Consider the following 18403-nt stretch of genomic DNA (forward strand, 5'->3'; position numbering starts at 1 on the left):
GTTACTCGTGTGCTGGGATCAAATACAAGTTCCTCAAGTACAATATCCAAAAGAGTTTCAGTCACAGCACATGAACATAACATACATGTATATCAAACTTCTCTCAACTGTGCATGTTACAAATTTAAACAACTTCACCTTGCACACGCCAGTCTCTCAGAAGTTCATAACATATGTATAGCGCCCTTTAAGTATCCTTAAGTTTCGCCTTATTTATGTGGTAGTAGTGATGGTGGTTGTTGTAGTTTGCACATAAATCTTAAGTATTACTATTATCCCTTACAACCAGGAAAATACTTTATTGCAAATATTATCACCATTACAGATGACGTTTTTCAGCCTTTTCATATACTCACGGCTCCCATGAATCTGGTTTCGTCAAGTCTGCTTCTATGAGCTCCAATTTGTGTGCAGCGTCTGGGCATAACTCATTCAGACGCTTGACTTTATCTTCATCTTGCAGACTTCGTAGCGTTCCTCTGACCCTGTACCCTTCTTCCTGAAGTTGTTTGATGATGTGATTAGCAATGTAACCACTGGCACCAGTCACCAACACCACTGTTGATTTTAAAAACAAAAATGTATATGATTAATAAAATATCTCAGATTATACAGATGATTTACTTGGAAGTATTTAACCGTCATCATCTAGATGAGATATTTCTGCATTATATACGATGTCCGTCTTTGACATCAACGTGACGAGTTACAACGTGTTGAAAGATATTAGCAAAATGTATATATGTATGTTGTCTTAATGACATATTCTTATAATAGCACAACCTATGTAAATGTGTCTCCATATATGCATAGTGATATGAACAAAATGCAATCGGAAACTCGTTTTGATGACGTAAAAAGATGTCTTCATCACGTACGCCATATAAATATCTTATGACGATGACAGCTTAATACATAGATTTGAATAAGATGTGTTCAGAAAAAAGTACAATTTCAAATGATGTTAAAATATTTGGAACGAAATAAAAATGTAAGAAACTTCTCTCTAGCTTATGTTATGAAACTATGTCCAAGAGTTCCAAAATATAATTTGTGTTTCTTAAATCTTTGTGCCCGTAACAAAAGGTATTTATCGCCTTTAAATGGGTCCACACATATGATTTGTTGATTCCTCATAATTGTCTAAATATAAATATATTCGAGGCACCTGAGAGTATAGTTTGCACATTAACTCTGATATTAAAAATTGAATTATTGAACTTCAAATGGTCATCATCTTATCTTGTATGCTGGTAAATACGTTTTTCAACGACGTTTCGTTCTGATTTTTCCAACTCATGTATAGTTTGAGACCACTGATAACTCGAATGCAGAGTTCTCAGTTAAAATAAAATGTAATAAATAAACTGAAAAAGTTGTTTGCGAGCCTTCGCGAGCAATAGGTTGAATTTATTCAATGAGCTTGCATTGGGTATAAACATTTGGCTCTCTTTACAAAAAAAAAATGAAAAATCTAAGATGTAAATAATGGCAGTTTGAACTGCCTTCAAGTCCATAATTGCTAATACGTCATAACAACTTCATCGACGTCACAATGATTGATGACATTTCATCGCTAGCAGCAATGAAACCAAAAATTTTAACTTAGATGAAACCGGATGATTTTAATTGTATCGTTACAAAGTTCAGGGAATAACATTAAGAAAATTAAAAATGCAAGTATTCAATTAAAAGTTGAAATTTTGTTTACTGTTATTTTTAACACCTATCATTTTAAAAGAATCTGTTCTCCGGTACCCAGATGTTCCTCCAATACTTATCAATTTGCGAAGTCTCACTACAGTTCTTTCTTAGTCTCTTTCTGGGACGTTATTCGACTCGCGTCGTCAAGAGACAAGAATGTTCCAAATTATATGACGTCATGACCCAGTGGCCACAGTGAAATACCTTCGTGCCTATTTATTGTTAATTTGTCATAATAATCTCAATGACGTGACAATTATTCGATTACATGTAATGACTAATAATAATCCCGGCAAGAGTTTATGGATATGGAAACTAAAATGTCTTAAATTTTTTCGACATTTCCTAGAAAATAATAAAGTGTAAGAATTTCAGAGTTGGTGAAACGTCCCGAAATATTTTTTTCAACGCCTATTTTCGATATGCAAATCTAATTTTCGTATTTAGCCCGATGCTCGTCCGCTTATGATTAATTTGAGTCTATGTCAGTGAGTCGAAGCTATAAGACTCGTATCAGAGGAAGACGAATGAAATGTTATAACAAAAAGATACAATGGGCGAAACAAATTACCAAAATAAATAGAAAGCAACATTACATGAGCTTCATGACCCAAAAGGCTCCATAGCAGTAAGATGACATGAACCTACATAACAATTATGAATACAGAATTATATATGTTTTGTTCTATACTATCCTTACATGCCCTTTGATCTCATTGATTTTGTGAAGAAGAAAAAATTCAAATTAAGCTTTATTGGATAATTATTAATTATGTCCTGCAATTTTGAAACAGCTTTATCTCTATAGATATTGTAACAAAATCCTTTAAACGATATATTATATGGTATATTCATGTTAATTAAAGGGGGAAAATGTCATGATGTCTCCCCTTGACCAATGTAGGTGTGTGAGAAAGCTTGCCAGTAGTTTCCAGTGGGTCGATTGTTTCTCCCCGGGTCTTCGCGAGTTCTTCCTCCACCAAATATACTGGCATCAACAACAAAAAAGGAGTCAAAACCAGCAAGACCAAGGCGAGACGTTTTCATTGACCTAACTGGTGTCTAATGGCACTGAAACACAATCTGTATTTTCTTTATTTTGGAATATCAACTGTCTGACTAAAAGCAAGCAGAAATATTGATTGCACACTTTCAGTTGGATCAATACGACCAGACGAAAAACACGCCATGCAATAATGGATGCATAGTCAAAGGTGGAAATCGTCTGATTCCCAGATTGTGTTGGTTTGTTTCGTTTGTTTTAATATTTTTATTGTATCAGGTACAAATAGATAAATAAATAAATTGTTAGCATAACTTGATGAGCAAGAATGATGAACTAACGGGTTTTCTCTTTGAACTAAAAGGATTTGTCGCTTGGTATGTGGAACAATGTCAACCGTTAATTTACATTAGCTTCTTTATAACACACACATTATATTGATGAAGGGAGTGTCACTGACTTTATAAAAATATTTCTCGATGCTAAAATACTCAGAGTTTTAGTGCTTTCTGTCATTTGTTTTATTTTCCTTTCTTTTCTTCAGAATGTAACTTGCCATTTCTCGCATCGAAATTAAACTAACAGCTGTGTGGTCAATAAAATGGCATGTGTACGATGTTTAATTCATACTAAATTTGCACAATGATTTTACACAAATTGCATTTCCATATCGAATCCATAAAATAGACAGGATGTGTCCGCGTTTTGGGAAATAATATGATGCTTCTATTGATTGAGAATTTCGTCCAAGTTATGTGTCATATAATTTATATCCACTGCCCTTGCCGATAAAGTGCAATATTTCAATCATGTGATCTAAAGGTGCTTTAAAGTATCGATTTAATCACGGTCTACTACACCAAATGCCCGTATTTAAACCTTCCCTTTGGTAAAATGAGCGAGATAGATCAATTCTGACTTTTAAAATCGTTAAACATCGGCAGTCAATTAAGACAGCATTCTGAGTCAATCAATACTTAATTTCGATAGGCAGAAAATTAAATTCCAAATCTACAAGACATACCGTCCCATAATGGTCCTGCAGACTTGGAGGTACACCGATTTTTACGACTAATCAGTAAAACGAACAATTTATACCCTGATATTCCCTTTCATAATCCATTATTAGACCTGGGTCTATAAAGTTTGAAAATGACTAATCAGGGAAACAACAGCGTAGACCCTGAACTGTCAAAGCATAATGTACCAACATATCTGATTATATTCAGTTTGTAAGGACTAATTAAGAGAATACGAAAATATAGACCGTGGCCTGACACTGTATAGTGAGCCAGCAGATCTGGAGCCAAAAAAGGACGATGGGACTAGAACCAAAAATCAAAATTTACCACTAAATAGTGTATCAGCAGATCTGGGTCTATGCGGCTTGTTAGGTCTAATCAGTAGAACAAGCAACATTATTATCTGGCTCTATATTGTTTGTAACGACTAATGGGTATGACATATGACATGTATATTGGACCTGTGTACATGGATCTACGCAATTTTTTATGATTAATGAGTAGAACAAACAAAATAGACATTGCTCTGCAAGGTCATTATAAGATGTAAGATAAGGCTGTATGCTTTTTACAGTTGGACCTATCTCAAACGCGGATAAATATGGTAAGATCTAATGGATTCGTAATGGTTCTTTGCCCGAGAAGTTCTTATCTGAATCAGAAAAGTAAAATGTAGTTATTACATTTGAGTTTGAGGGAAATTTTGTATTTTGCTATATATTCTATCTTTATTTGAAGTTTCCTTAGGTACAAGTGCTCTCAATATGAAAACTGCTGCGTCAGCAAATCTCGATAATGAAGTTTTTCATCAAATGAAAGCCGCAAAAATATTCTTTGAGGAGACTTGACACGAGTCAATGTGTTCAAAGAACCATGCATTCGTCTGTGAAGGTTATAATAAAAATGCATTCAATTTCTACTGATTGGACTGAATCCTTCCTGTTGTGTGGGCAATATCTGGCGAACGACATTCGAATGTCAGAAGCGTTTCAAATATGATTTACTTTTCGGGGAAGATGAATTCCACTGGGAATGTATAATGTTTCCTGTCATCTAATGGTACTGAACTCCCCGTAGTGCAACATTTTTTTACTTGTCTGATTAAAGCAGACGAGGGCATAATGCTCGTTATATTATTGTTCGCATCGCTGGAGCAGATATTGGAACTGTAAACATATAAATTGTCTGATCAGAGTATACTAGTTTTAATGAATGGATAACTGGGGAGATGTAGGTCAAATGCAAGTCTTGATGCCCTTAGTAAATACAGTTCATTAGTTAAAATCTCGAGATGTATCTTGGAACCGGTAAAGTTCATTATTTCAAGTCTCAACATGTATCTTGTAACCGGTACAGTTCATTAATTCGTCTCGAGATGTATCTTGTAACCGCTATAGTCCATTAGTTTAAGTCTCTACATGTATCTTGTAACCAGTACATTTCATTTTCATTAGTTCGTCTCGAGATGTATCTTGTAACCGGTACAGTTTATTAGTACAAGACTAGAGATTTATCTTGTAACCGGTACAGTTCATTAGTTCGTCTCTACATGTATATTGTAACCGGTACAGTTCATTGATTGGTCTCGAGATATATCTTGTAACCGGTACAGTTCGTTAGTTCGTCTCTACGTGTATCTTGTAACTGGTACAGTTCATTGATTGGTCTCGAGATGTATCTTGTAACCGGTACAGTTCATTAATTCAAGTCTCGAAATGTATCTTGTAACCGGTTCAGTTCATTAATTCAAGTCTCGAGATGTATCTTGTAACAGTATAGTTCATTTTCATTAGTTCGTCTCGAGATCTATCTTGTAACCGGTACAGTTCATTAACTCAAGTCTCGAGATATATCTTCTAAACAATACAGTGCATTCCCATTAGTGAATAATATCGCATTGAACATCTCATCATTTAAAGAGGATTGTTTTTACAAAATAAAATTTTGGGGAATATACGTGAAAACTATCTTGATATGAATGTATATACTTTTTAAAATCACCTTTATGGTTTAAAGAAGCAACTGTGCACCAGTGATGACTTTAGTATACAACAAGAAGTTTTCACCTGTAATGCAGTCCATACGGGTGTGTATCTCAATGTAGATACATTATATACTCGCTTATAGGACGAGTACCAACTGCAAACTGCACAGACCCAGGTCTGTAGTCGCATAATGTACCGGCAGATCTGTGTCTGTACGGTAATCAGTAGAATAAATAATATAGACTCAGAACTGCAGGTGCATTATGCAACAACATATCAGAATCTTTGTTGTTTTGTTGTTTGCAGTTTGACTCGACTTATAATCGAGTACAGACGGTGAGACTCGACTTACAATCGAGTACAGACGGTGAGCTATGTCTTCTAAAATTTCAAATGAATACATTTCTTTAAAGCAATTCAGCACACTGTTGTTGAAATTTATCCAATGTGTACTTCAGTTTGCCTTTGTCTTATGTTGCCTTTACAAACATCAACGAAAATTTTGCTTTCATGCCATTGTTGTTCTGTAAAACTACTGTTGCTGCATGTTGTTTTTATGCAATCTCGTCATAGACTACGTCTTAGGAAATAAAGAAATCAATATCGTAGAAACAACAAAATACGGCGAATTCCTTTCCATAATATTTTTGAACGGCTGCTGCCGTTTCATTCCTCTTTTAATGTACGTAAATAGCCTTGCGTGACAAGCCTTCCCGTATCTGAATCTCAATCCATAACTGCCAAGACCGAGCGATAAAGCTCATAAAAATGCATTGAGCACTTTCAGTGATGTAATGTCACGGAGAAGACATGTATCTCATCGTCGTCATGACAACAAGACATTTCGCGACTAAAGGCTAACAGAACAAGGAGTTCCTCGACCTTGGCTAACATACACTAACTATGAGGCGCCATAGGGGACAAAAGCTGGTCCAATGAGAAAGTTGCAGTTGAAATTTCGATGTCGTATGTCGAGAAATCCAAATTCACGAGTTGGATCAAATTGCATGTCCTTAACGTTTCATTTCCTTGATCGAGATTTTAGATTTTATACGTTGAATTATACAGTGGTGGTTTAAAGTTCTATTTCCTATGTCGACGTTTTACAGTGTATATTTTGAAGTACACAGCGGTGGTTGCAATTTCAATATTATATGTCGAGAATCCCTAATTCACACGTTATATGTAACTGTTTGTGATGAAAGTTCCATTTCATATGGCGAGTATTTATTTTTCATCTGTTGAATTTCACAGCAACGAGAAGCTGTCTCCTTGTTTAAAAATAACACGGTCGGTTCACGAGAGCGATGTCTAGCGAAGAAATTCATAGTAATTTTCGACATGTGAGTGGTAACTTTCAAACTACAAATGTATGAAATGTAATGGCGCCTCATAATTGAATACACGAATGATGTATCATAATACTCGATATTATTTTGAATTGTTAAAGTGGACATTGTGTAATGTTACTTTTAACACCAACACATCATTTCACCATATAAAAATAACAATTCTGACAAGCACAATAAAATGTCCAACCACCGCTGTGTAATTCAACAGATACAATCTAAAAACTCAACATACGAAATGTAACGTTCAGCACAATCAATGTGATTCAACAAGTTAAATTGAAACTCTCGACATATGACATTAAAATTTCAGATATACAATCTACAAACTCGACACTGGACATCGAATTTTCAATCAGCGCCGTGTAATTCAATAGACGAAATCTAAATACTCAACATATGAAATGGAACTTTCAACATAAACTCTTTGAACCAATATGTAAATTAGGAATTATCGACGTATGACATTGAAATTTCAACTACCGTCGTGTTAATTAAACGACACAATCTAAAACCTCGACATAGAAAATATAAATTTCAACCACTACTGTTTAATTCAACAAATACAATCTAAAAACTCGGCCTAGAAAATGGAACTTTAAGGACAAGCATTTCTGACACAACACATGAAACTGGAATTTTGGACATATGACATTAAAATTTCAACGGCAATGTTCTGAATGGACAAGCTTTTGTCCGCTACGGCGCCTCATACACTAACTAATAAATTGTGCACCGGATATGCGAGTTTTTATCTAGCATGATTTGTCTACTACTCTCAGGAAAGGAGAAAATATATTTTAGAGAATACGAAAGTTTAAACAAACAAAGAACCAGACATTATATATTTCCTGGGTGGTAGCGTATACATCAACAGGATAATACGAGAAATATGCATTAAAATTAACGTAATTAATTTAAGACGAACGCTTTCGTTGTGTGCTCATTTTCAAACTTCACATCTTGTAACACAAAACGTGTTTCAGATGCCATGAACAGGCAGAGTACAGTAATCTTCTATAGAAATAACAGGAACACACACACAGACACATACACAAAAATACACACACATAGGTGTGCGTATATATATATATATATATATATATATATATATATATATATATATATAAATAAGAGAGAGAGAGATAGAGAGAGTGAGGAGTCTTTCAAAATTGATCTTAAGTTAGAAACAATTATATTTGCCTTAATGAATTACTAGGAAACTAATTAAAAATATTGTTCTTTTTCAACGTGGATAAATGAGCTCCTGCTTCATAATAATAGGACTCGTTCACTACTCGGTCCAGTGATAATGACTCGTTGACTACTCGGTCCAGTGATAATGACTCGTTGACTACTCGGTACAATGATTGTAAATCGTTGACTAATTAATCAAATGATCGGAACTCATTGACTACTTAGTCCAATGATTGTAATGAATCACGATATTCCTGCCACGTGGAGATCGGAATTAGTGTAAATTCTATATTATATCAACCATTTTTAATTGTCTAGCTTGGTATCAGGCACTTTTGCCAGTCTCATATGTCGTTTTTACTTTTTCACTTCGTGCCTGGACACGTACAGGTCAGTCTGATTAACTTGTAGCTACTCCAGTATGATGCTCGCATCTAAAACATATCAAGGCGAACACTTGATTGATTGATTGATATACCAACGCCCAACTCTTACATCTGTAACAGCTAATTAAACATCTCATCTCTATAATGTAGTACATTTCCATGCTATTTTCTTCTTAAAGCTCTCGACTGGACGCTAAAATATTTATAATAATTATACTCAAGTGGTAAAGCCCTATATTTATTGTATTCTGACATGTCTGACATGTCTGATATGTATATATAGCTCAGATTCGTTGACGCCCGCATATAGGAGCAAAGGGAGAAGCACCACCTCCCCCCTCCACCCCGATTTCACCTCGAAACATATTTTGACCTACATTCATAACACTTAATAGCTGACCACTACATATGGTGACCACCGTCAAATTTCTCTTCAAGAATTTGTAACATTGTAGTGCCATGATGGCCCAATCAGACCCAAGGACTATAATTCGTATGAGTTATGGTGACCAGAAACACATGGCTTATGTCTTTTTACTTACCATATTGATAATAATAAAGCATTTTTTGTTGTTCTTTTTACTTCTCTTTACTTGTCCAGTAATGATCCTATAAAGATAACTAAAGTTCTAAATATAGGGACCGCTATTTTGCGCATTGACTGATCATTATAATGATGGAAGCTTCCTAGTCGAAAATTCCGTAATGAAGATATAAATGTTTATGACATGGACAATTTTAACATTCCCATGATAATCAACCTACCTGCTTGTGGTGAAGGCATATTTAATACAACATTAGTCACATGAGTACCAGGCGATTATAATATTGACATGCTACTTTTGTGTGGAACGTTTTGCGCGTGATTTGGATTTTTAACGTAGCTTTAAAAAATATTCAGTCATATCGCTACGATGCCTGCAGTGTGGCAGTTTATAGTGATGTCTAGCACTGGGGCATCATGCCGCAGACATATAGCATGATGTCCCACCCAATCACATTATCTTGACACCAGTCCGACCAGTCCTAATACTAACCTTTTAATGCTGAGCGCCTAGCGAGGCAGCTGTTAGTACCATTTTTTTTTATAAGTCTTTGGTAAGACTCGGTTGGGGATTGAACCCACGACCTAACGCATCCGAGGCGGACGCTCTAACCACTAGGCCACCGGAGTGGTAGGGGAAATTTTGCAGTAGGTAAGATTGGAAAGTGCATATGAGTGCCGATAACTTACGGTAATTTTATATCTAATGACAGTTCATGGGATTTTTTCACTAACATATGCAAATCCGAAATGCCTGACAAAAACTGTACTGAGACTGGTTGTAGGGAAAACAACACGTTTTACCGCTCCTTAAAAATTAGCCTATTGTTTGCTTTAATTTTTGTCTTGTATAGGTTAGCCTTTTCGTGTTGGTTGATGTAGGTGTCTTTAATAAATAAATCTTTTAATGGCCTTGGAGATAATAAAGCACACAAATAGAAAACTTCGCGTTTTCTTATTTTTCAAGAAACAACGAAACACTTGAGCTAGGTCGAAGCAAAATGAAAGAAGGCCGTTATTATTTCGTTGTCCCCCCCCCCCCCCCAGGTTATATTTTAGTCATGAAAGACATAATAAACAACACATACATAAAACAAAGACAAAATCAATAGTATGAACTGTTCATGTACACATCTAAACGCTGCAAAGTAGTCTAACTTAAATTTATTGGAACGGGCAAGGTTCAAGGTCATACATATGAAAGTGATTTAGGGTACCAGTTATTATCATCAACCCATTTTAACAGATACTTGACATTGGCAGAGGGATTTGCATGCTGGGAAATTTAATGGGATGACTTTTAGAGGTAACTTCGACGACAATCTAGGATGCATAAGATTTTTTCCAAGTCTAGAATGGGCCCCAGGTTGGTGGGTAGTCTAACGGATTAGCCTGTACAAATCACTCTAACATAGCACGTATATCTGACTGAGTTCGAGTCTGTGGGTATGTGAGAAAGCTTGTCAATACTTTCCATTGGGTCCGTGGTCGTTCCGGTGTTTTCCTGGGTTCGTCCTCCACCTAATATACTGACCGTCATGTATGGCATACGCTGAAAATGGCGTTGTTGTTGTTGTTGAAGGGTTTAACGCCATTTTTCAGCACATGATAGTCTATACATGGCGGCCAGTATTAATGATGGAGGAAGAACCCGGAAAGAAACCCAGAAAGAACCACCGACCTACGAGAAGCTACTGGCAAGCTTTCTCACATAACCACATTGGCCGAATCCGAGACTCGAACCGACGCAGACAGAGGTGAGATGGCAGTGATCCGTAACGGTGATTTCCCGGGTTCTTCCTCCACCATTAATACTGGCCGCCATGTATAGCCTATCGTGTGCTGAAAAATGGCGCTAAACCCTACAACAACAACAACATCATCATGCAGTAAGTGTGAATAAAATGCTAGTTGGATTCCCTACTACCTCCGCGAACCACATCTTCGTGCAGGCAGGCGTGTACGTTAGCCTGTATTAGTATTGCTTTTATGTAAATAGGACTATTTGGCAAGCTTAGAGGTCATCAGTATTATCAGTCATTCAATTCGCTTTCCATCGTCTAAAAAGAGAACTTGCTAAAGTAAAGGTAAAAATTAATTTGTCATGTTTATCATTTTCATAGTACCTATTAGTCCCTCCCTGACAAATACAATCAATTTCAATTGTATAGTGTTGTAAGTTGATCAACAGAACCGAAAACATTGTATATTATTAGTTATATTACAAATCGAACACATTGTATATTACTAGCTATATTATGTAAATTTGCCTGTAGTACTAGTCAAAATATATTACAAATGAAAACCTATGTATAATTTGCCTCGTGACGTTCACACCTTTTGGGACACTTAATCACCCGCGTAAATGAACAAAACATTCTCTCTAAAAGATAAGTTGTGGTTTGCTAGAGGTTAAAGATAATTAGAGGTTCAAGATAATTAGAGGTTCAAGATAATTAGAGGTTCAAGATAACTCAAATTAAGACAGTTAACTGAAGAACCATAGAATTTTCGAGAGGGTGGGGTAACTGGTGTGATTTTAAAAAAAATGTAAAAACTTTAAATTAAAATTTTTAAAAAATGTCTCAAGCCAATATGGCATGAAAAGCTTTTGGTGTCATTGTAGATATAAAAAAAAAGAATTAATTCAGTCCATTTTATTACTTGAAGAGAAAAAAATCTCTTGAGTGAAAAGAACGATATCCTGGCTCTGGTTTGAAAGAAAATTACCCCTCCCGTTCCGTCTACTAGCACGTCGTCGGGTGCGAAAATTAAATAATATGTTAAGAAGATTGTATCGTTCACCATTTTGACCTCAAAATGTCCTGCGATTTTAATCGGATAAACGTACACAATTACAATACTTCAGAAATTTCTGTCAACACACAATGCAGGACAATTAGTTGTCTTTATTTCTTGTGTAAGGTACATATTGAAAAATAATTGTTTGGCGATTTGAGAACAATCTGTCAGAAACAATAAGGACAAATTTAAAACCTATATTATTCTCCACCATTTTAGACAGAAGATACAACAAAATTAATATGATTCTGTCCTTCATGGGCGAAGTTCAGAAAGTCGAGTGTTTTTTTAAACAAAAGTCTTGCTATTGTATTATCAGTCTCGTGTACACACTGAAGATGAAACCTCTTTTAGCTTAAACGTTTTAGTAGCATGGATAAGTCTGGTAGCAGATATGGGTCCATGCAGTTGGTTAGAAGTAATCAGTAGATAAAACAAAACATAGACCCCGATTTCTGACACATTATTTAAGAAAATGCAGATCGGGGTCTATGCTGTTTACAGTTAGATCAGCTATTTAGGAGGTACATACGGTAACTCACTCCTGCGGATATGATCTGCCTCTCAGCAGAAATGGAAAGAATGCGGCCTGCTTGCAACATTAACTTGGCCTGTTACGAGTTACGAGTTATGTTAAAATGCACCGTCTGTGACCCAGGCTGTTCAAGTGTACCAATTTATACACAGTCGACTAAAAAGCGCTGAAAGGCTTTTTCAGTATTTGTAACGAAGTGCGTCGATGGTGCCTTCAGCGTATGCCGATTTCAGAACGGTAAAGTGCATATATCGTGTGTCCCATCAAGATAAAACGAGCAACATCAAGTTTTTCTTTTCACTTTTTCGTTAAAAATATTAGGACGTTTAGCTAAGATTTCTATCTAATTTCGAGTACAATCGAATATTTTTAAAAAAAATATATAGATAGCGTCGCAAGAACTGAAGTCAACGTAGATGTGTATTTCAACTGACTGCATATCGAGTCACATCTTTCAAATTTAGATACGTATCCAGTTAAAATGTATTGAAACACGAAGTTACAATATTTGCATATTTGCGAAAAGAAAAAAAAAGAAATATACAAAAAGGAACTTGGTTAAATAACAAATGTTCCAAGGAAGGCCTTGTCAATACTACGAAATCAAAGTCAAAGAAAACACCACCGGGCAGCACAATAAAACGCGAATGAAAAGGCTAACACAAGTTAGTTTTCTAATATTCTAGAAACGTATTAAAAGGTTAACACAAGTTACGTTGGTGTTATCCTATAACCACTGGCAATGATAACAAACTAATTAATTAATTCATTGTTTTGCTGATAAGACGATATAGAAATGGACAAAAACATACGAATGTAAGAAGGAGACGTCAGACCGCTACACGTAGAACCATCCATGCAGGAATCGATACACGGCCAACAAAATCACACCTCTATACGTAGAACCATTCATGAAGGAATCGACAACAACAACAACAACAACAACAACAATAATAATAATAATAATAATAATAATAATGACTGTATAGCGCCTAATCTTTAGAAGCTCTAAGCGCTTTACAACATTAGACAACATCTAAAACATGAAAACATACATAATGATTACAAAAAAAAACCCATTAAATTAGAAAACATAAAACATGCTCAAAATATTTAAGGTAGGAAACATTAATTAGGTCTTTAAGTTTGTTCTTGCAGTCGAAATATGTGAGTTTTAAGAGCACTTTTGAATGAGATCACTGTGTCTTTGTGTCTACGTTCAGTGGGCAATTCGTTCCACGTTGCTGGGCCCTGGTATGCAAAAGAACGCTGTCCGTATGACTTTGTTTTCATAGTGGGAAAAAATGAGTATACAACTGTCGGAAGAGGAGCGTAAGTAACTTGCCGGTGTGTACATATTGGTGAGGTCGGATAGGTATGTTGGATTAGAGTCCGTCAGTAAAACGTAGCAAAGACAAAAAAAAAGGTGTTTGATTCTGGATCGAATGGATAGACAATGTAGGGAACGGAGCAGGGAGAAAGTGTGCTCTGATCGTGGTACTCTAAAGATGATACTAGCAGCTGTGTTTTGAACTTTTTGAAGATTCTGGAGTAGATATTGAGACACACCAGACTGAAATGAGTCCAGTCTTGAAAGTACTAATGAACACACAAGTGTTTTAGTGGCATCAACTGAAAGATATTTGCGAATGGAGCTGAGGCGTCTCAGCTCAAGATATGCAGTCCTGCATATGTTCATGATATGTTGGTGCAACGTAAGAGTACTATCTCGAGTAACACCTAGGTTTCGTACTGACTGTGTGAATGTAATGTTGGTGTTGTTAATATTTATTGTTTGACGTAAAGGATGTGAATGAGAAAGTCTTTGTGTTGTGATCAGAATGGCTTCAGCTTTGTCATCATAGCCCATTTCTACCGAATTTAACCGAGTTGCTCCGTAATTATCCGAATAACCTCCCGAGTTACTTTATAATCCAGCCAATCAAGCGCTGCTGGGTACATGTACATAACAAAATGGCGTCCATTGTTGTTTAGAAATATTTCAGAAATAAAATTAATTAAATGATTGAAATTTATATGTAAATTATCCAAAGACTTTAAAAAAAAATCTGATAAAACTCATATGAAAAGCATTTTATTATAGTAATGTTTCGGATGCACAGAAATAGTTTGAACAACTCGCTCTTTGATGGTCAGGATTAAATTTACTTCGACACCTATTCCTTACTTACATGTACATGTCCAGATGTAAACAGTTCAAAGTTACTCTCTCGTATGGGTTTGAAATCCGCCCTGGTTTCCATAAAATAAGACAGGATGGTTCCAATATTAAATTTCGTCAATGTCTGCCTTAGCATCGCTGTTGAATATGCATTTTTCAACTCGATAAACGATGTTGAAGTAGTTACAGAAGTTGATGCTGAATATTTAGCCATATTTTGCCCACCACCTATCGCGTGACTATTACGGTCAGCTGACCACCCGCCACATGATCAAAATTTCGAGAAAATTACGAAGTTCACCGAAGTCTGCATGAAATGGGCTATTCAGCTGAAGCTTGTTACATGTCATCCATGATTTCACATCAAACATGCACCTCTCTATACCTGGGATGGTATCATCAACTTCAGTTGAGTAGCTGGATTTGTATATTTGGGTGTCATCAGCGTACAATTGGTGAGACACTGGATGATGATCTATGACACTTAAGAGCGACTGAGTGTAAAGAATGAAGAAAACGGGTCCAAGAACAGACCCCTGTGGAACACCATAACACAGATCAACTGCGCTGGAGTGTATTACATTTGCGGACACAATTTGTGTCCTGTTGACCAAGCAGGACCTCAACCACAGTAAGGCTGTACCATGAATGTCAAATACATGCTGGAGACGGTAAAGTAATACATCATGGTCTATTGCATCGAATGCTGCAGACAAATCAAGGAGGGTGAGGACTGTAATCTTTTTGCTAACCAAAGCAGAGAGAAGGTCATTAACTACTTTCAGGTGAGTAGTTTCAGTACTGTGGCAATGGCGATATGCAGACTGTACATTGATAAAAAGATTGAATTCAAATGAGATACAAGTTGCGATATAACAACTTTTTCTATGATATTTTTTATATTGATGGGAGATTAGAAACTGGGCGGTAGTTCTTTAAATCGTTATGGCTGAGTGTTGGTGTCTTCAGCAAAGGCTTTACAATGGCAGATTTGAAAATTGATGGGAATTCCCCATATGAGAGAGAGAGGTATTAATAGCATCAGTTAGATAAGGCAATATTTGGATCTAAGCACTCAAGCAGTAGTGACGTTGGAATTGGATAAAGTTTACATGACTGTAGTGCACTCTTCATCACAATTGTACGTACTAAATCCATAGAGACAGGTTCAAATGCTGCTTACTGTTCCCTTGGTACTGTAGTGGAAGGATTTCAGTGCATGAGCTACGTTTGTGAAGTTCTTATTAGCAGCTTCATATATTTGCTTATGAATAGTGAGTGGAAAGCCAAAGCCTCTCAGCTTTACGACGGTATCTTTTAGCAGTGTGAAGTTGGTCCATAACACTGCTATACCACGGAGAACACTTTTGAATTGATACTCTGCGTTCTGTTGCTGGGGCATGTTTGTCAAGCAATGAACGCAGGCAGTTATCGAGTTGTTCTGCTGTAGGAGGTAAGCAAATTGTTAGGTTTGTTTGAATGTCGTGCACTAGTTTGGTTCTATTTACCAAATACGGAGGTTTCTCTTAGCAGCAAATAAAGGTGGATGGTTAGGGACTGGTATGTCAAGATGACATATAATGCAGAGGTGATCTGATGCAAGTTCGTGGGATACCAGGGAAGACCGTAGAATATTAATATCAGATCTATGAAGAATCATGTCTAAAATTTGACCCTATGTATGGGTGGGTTGGTTAACGGACTGTTTGCGGTTGCAAGCATGAAATGACTCTAGGAGTTTCGATGTGTATGGGTTTCCAAGACAGTCAAAGTGAAGTTGAAATCTCCAAGAATAATTGCATTGCCACCTATCGAATTTCGTGAGATTCTGAAAACTGTTCCAAAAAGATAGATTCAGTCAGCTTGTTTGTTCTACTAAGAGGAGGTAGAGACAGAAAATATGGACTAACCTTTGTCCAGTGAGAGTGTTGTTTGGACAAGTTCAAACGATGTGTGGTAGAAATTGAAGGTTGTGGTATGGTTAAGAGGTTTTATCATCGAGTTCTTTGCGATGAGAGCAATTCCACCTCCGCGAGAGTGGCGATGGAACGACTTGATGGAGTAATCGGTGGGCGTTAGATCCGCGCACTGGGGCTCATCTCCTGATGTTTTTAGCCATGTTTGTTGGCCGTGTATCGATTCCTGCATGGATGGTTCAACGTGATACACGGCCAACAAAGTCAGAGAGCTAGACGTTGAACGATATATGCATGAATCATACACAGCCAATAAAGTCAGAGCGCTACACGTTGAACCATCCATGCAGGAATCGATACACGGTGAACAAGTAAAATTAAATTGTTTGGCGAAATAGTTAGTAATACGGGTCAACATTGCCAATGTTTTTATATATAATGTAAATACAAATCCCACTCTAAAATAAAAATAACAATGACATGCAACGCCTAACGCTCGAATATTATCTACGCCTGACCACTTGGTTAATTATCTCGTCTGACAATTACGTTCAAACAAATTAATATCTAGCAACTATTTGACTGTTATATCTACCACTTGGCGCATATCTAAGCTTTGGTAATGAAATTTTGTGGCAGTCTTCTTAACTCTGCCAGCTAAAATAAATCGCATGAATGATATCAATAACTTTGTCTTAAAATTACCAATTACCCTTACAAATAAATATTTTTATTTTTATTCCAGAAGGCAGTCGATATTCGTTCATTCTAGCTCTTTTCGTGACAACAAATAATACAAAGCAAGCATCTGATGTGCAAATAAGAAAAAGGCATTTGAACCACAAAGGTTTAACCTAAATCCGTTTCAAAATGCAACCAATCTTAAGGGATAAAATGTCTTCATGAAATGAATGAACTATATCAAATATAACTTGTATCTAAATAGTCTTAACCTATTGGAACAATTTTCGAAACGAGCAGTTTTAATCTGTAGCTGCCGACACGGAAGTCACATGTACACTATCAAGCTGAAGAATGTTCACAATTCTGCATTGTCGAATATTGGAAACAACATCATGCTGTGAAGAAAATTCGGAGCGTTAATTTATTTACCGTCTGAAAATATGATCAATCCATACAGTGAAATGTGTTACGTCTCATTGGATATAGAGCAACTGATGCAAAGAACCGCGCAAATAATCAATCTTACTAATTGTGTTATCACTTCTACTACTACATCAGAGCTCGAAGTGAACTTATCCTGCAAGAATGTCATAATGCATAAAACTATTGACTATGCCAGCTAGTTTACGCTGAATATAACTATTTCGATGCCTGAGTAGACCACAATATATATTGTTCTCTCTCTCTCTCTCTCTCTCTCTCTCTCTCTCTCTCTCTCTCCACACCAAAAATCCTAATCCAAAACCGAATTACATGAAAGCATTTGAAACAAGCGTAGCAATCTCAGTCTCCGGTGGAAAATTATTAAATAATTATACTCAAGAAAAGAAGTAATCTCGAAAACAATGATAGACACAGAGAAGAAGCGTTCTTGGAGAAACTAAATCAAAGAAGGAAACCAATATTGGTTATTTGTCTTTCTTAAATAATTATACAGATTGATATTGTGAGTTATTAAACGCAATTTTTATATCATGTGTTGCATGACGTATCCCATATTTATGGACACAATTCATTAATTTCCGGTGAAGTACCAGAACATGACATGACAAAGTTTAAGATAATCAGTGGGTTGGACGATCCAAATGGCCTAT

The 18403-nt window shown here is 36.2% G+C and overlaps 1 protein-coding gene across 1 annotated transcript in view; it reads right to left on the minus strand.

Moving 5' to 3' along the window:
• The window catches only part of LOC149799235 (uncharacterized), a 99810-nt gene that overhangs the window by 15726 nt on the left and 65681 nt on the right, over positions 1–18403 (minus strand). Inside the window, exon 2 of the mRNA XM_089958513.1 lies at positions 357–558. Coding sequence (XP_089814639.1) covers positions 357–558 — 202 coding nt within the window. The remainder of the gene's footprint in view (positions 1–356; positions 559–18403) is intronic.

Source organism: Sinohyriopsis cumingii, chromosome 5 (genome assembly GCF_028554795.1).
Source record: "Sinohyriopsis cumingii isolate HCF-2022 chromosome 5, ASM2855479v2, whole genome shotgun sequence".
Taxonomy (NCBI): domain Eukaryota; kingdom Metazoa; phylum Mollusca; class Bivalvia; order Unionida; family Unionidae; genus Sinohyriopsis; species Sinohyriopsis cumingii.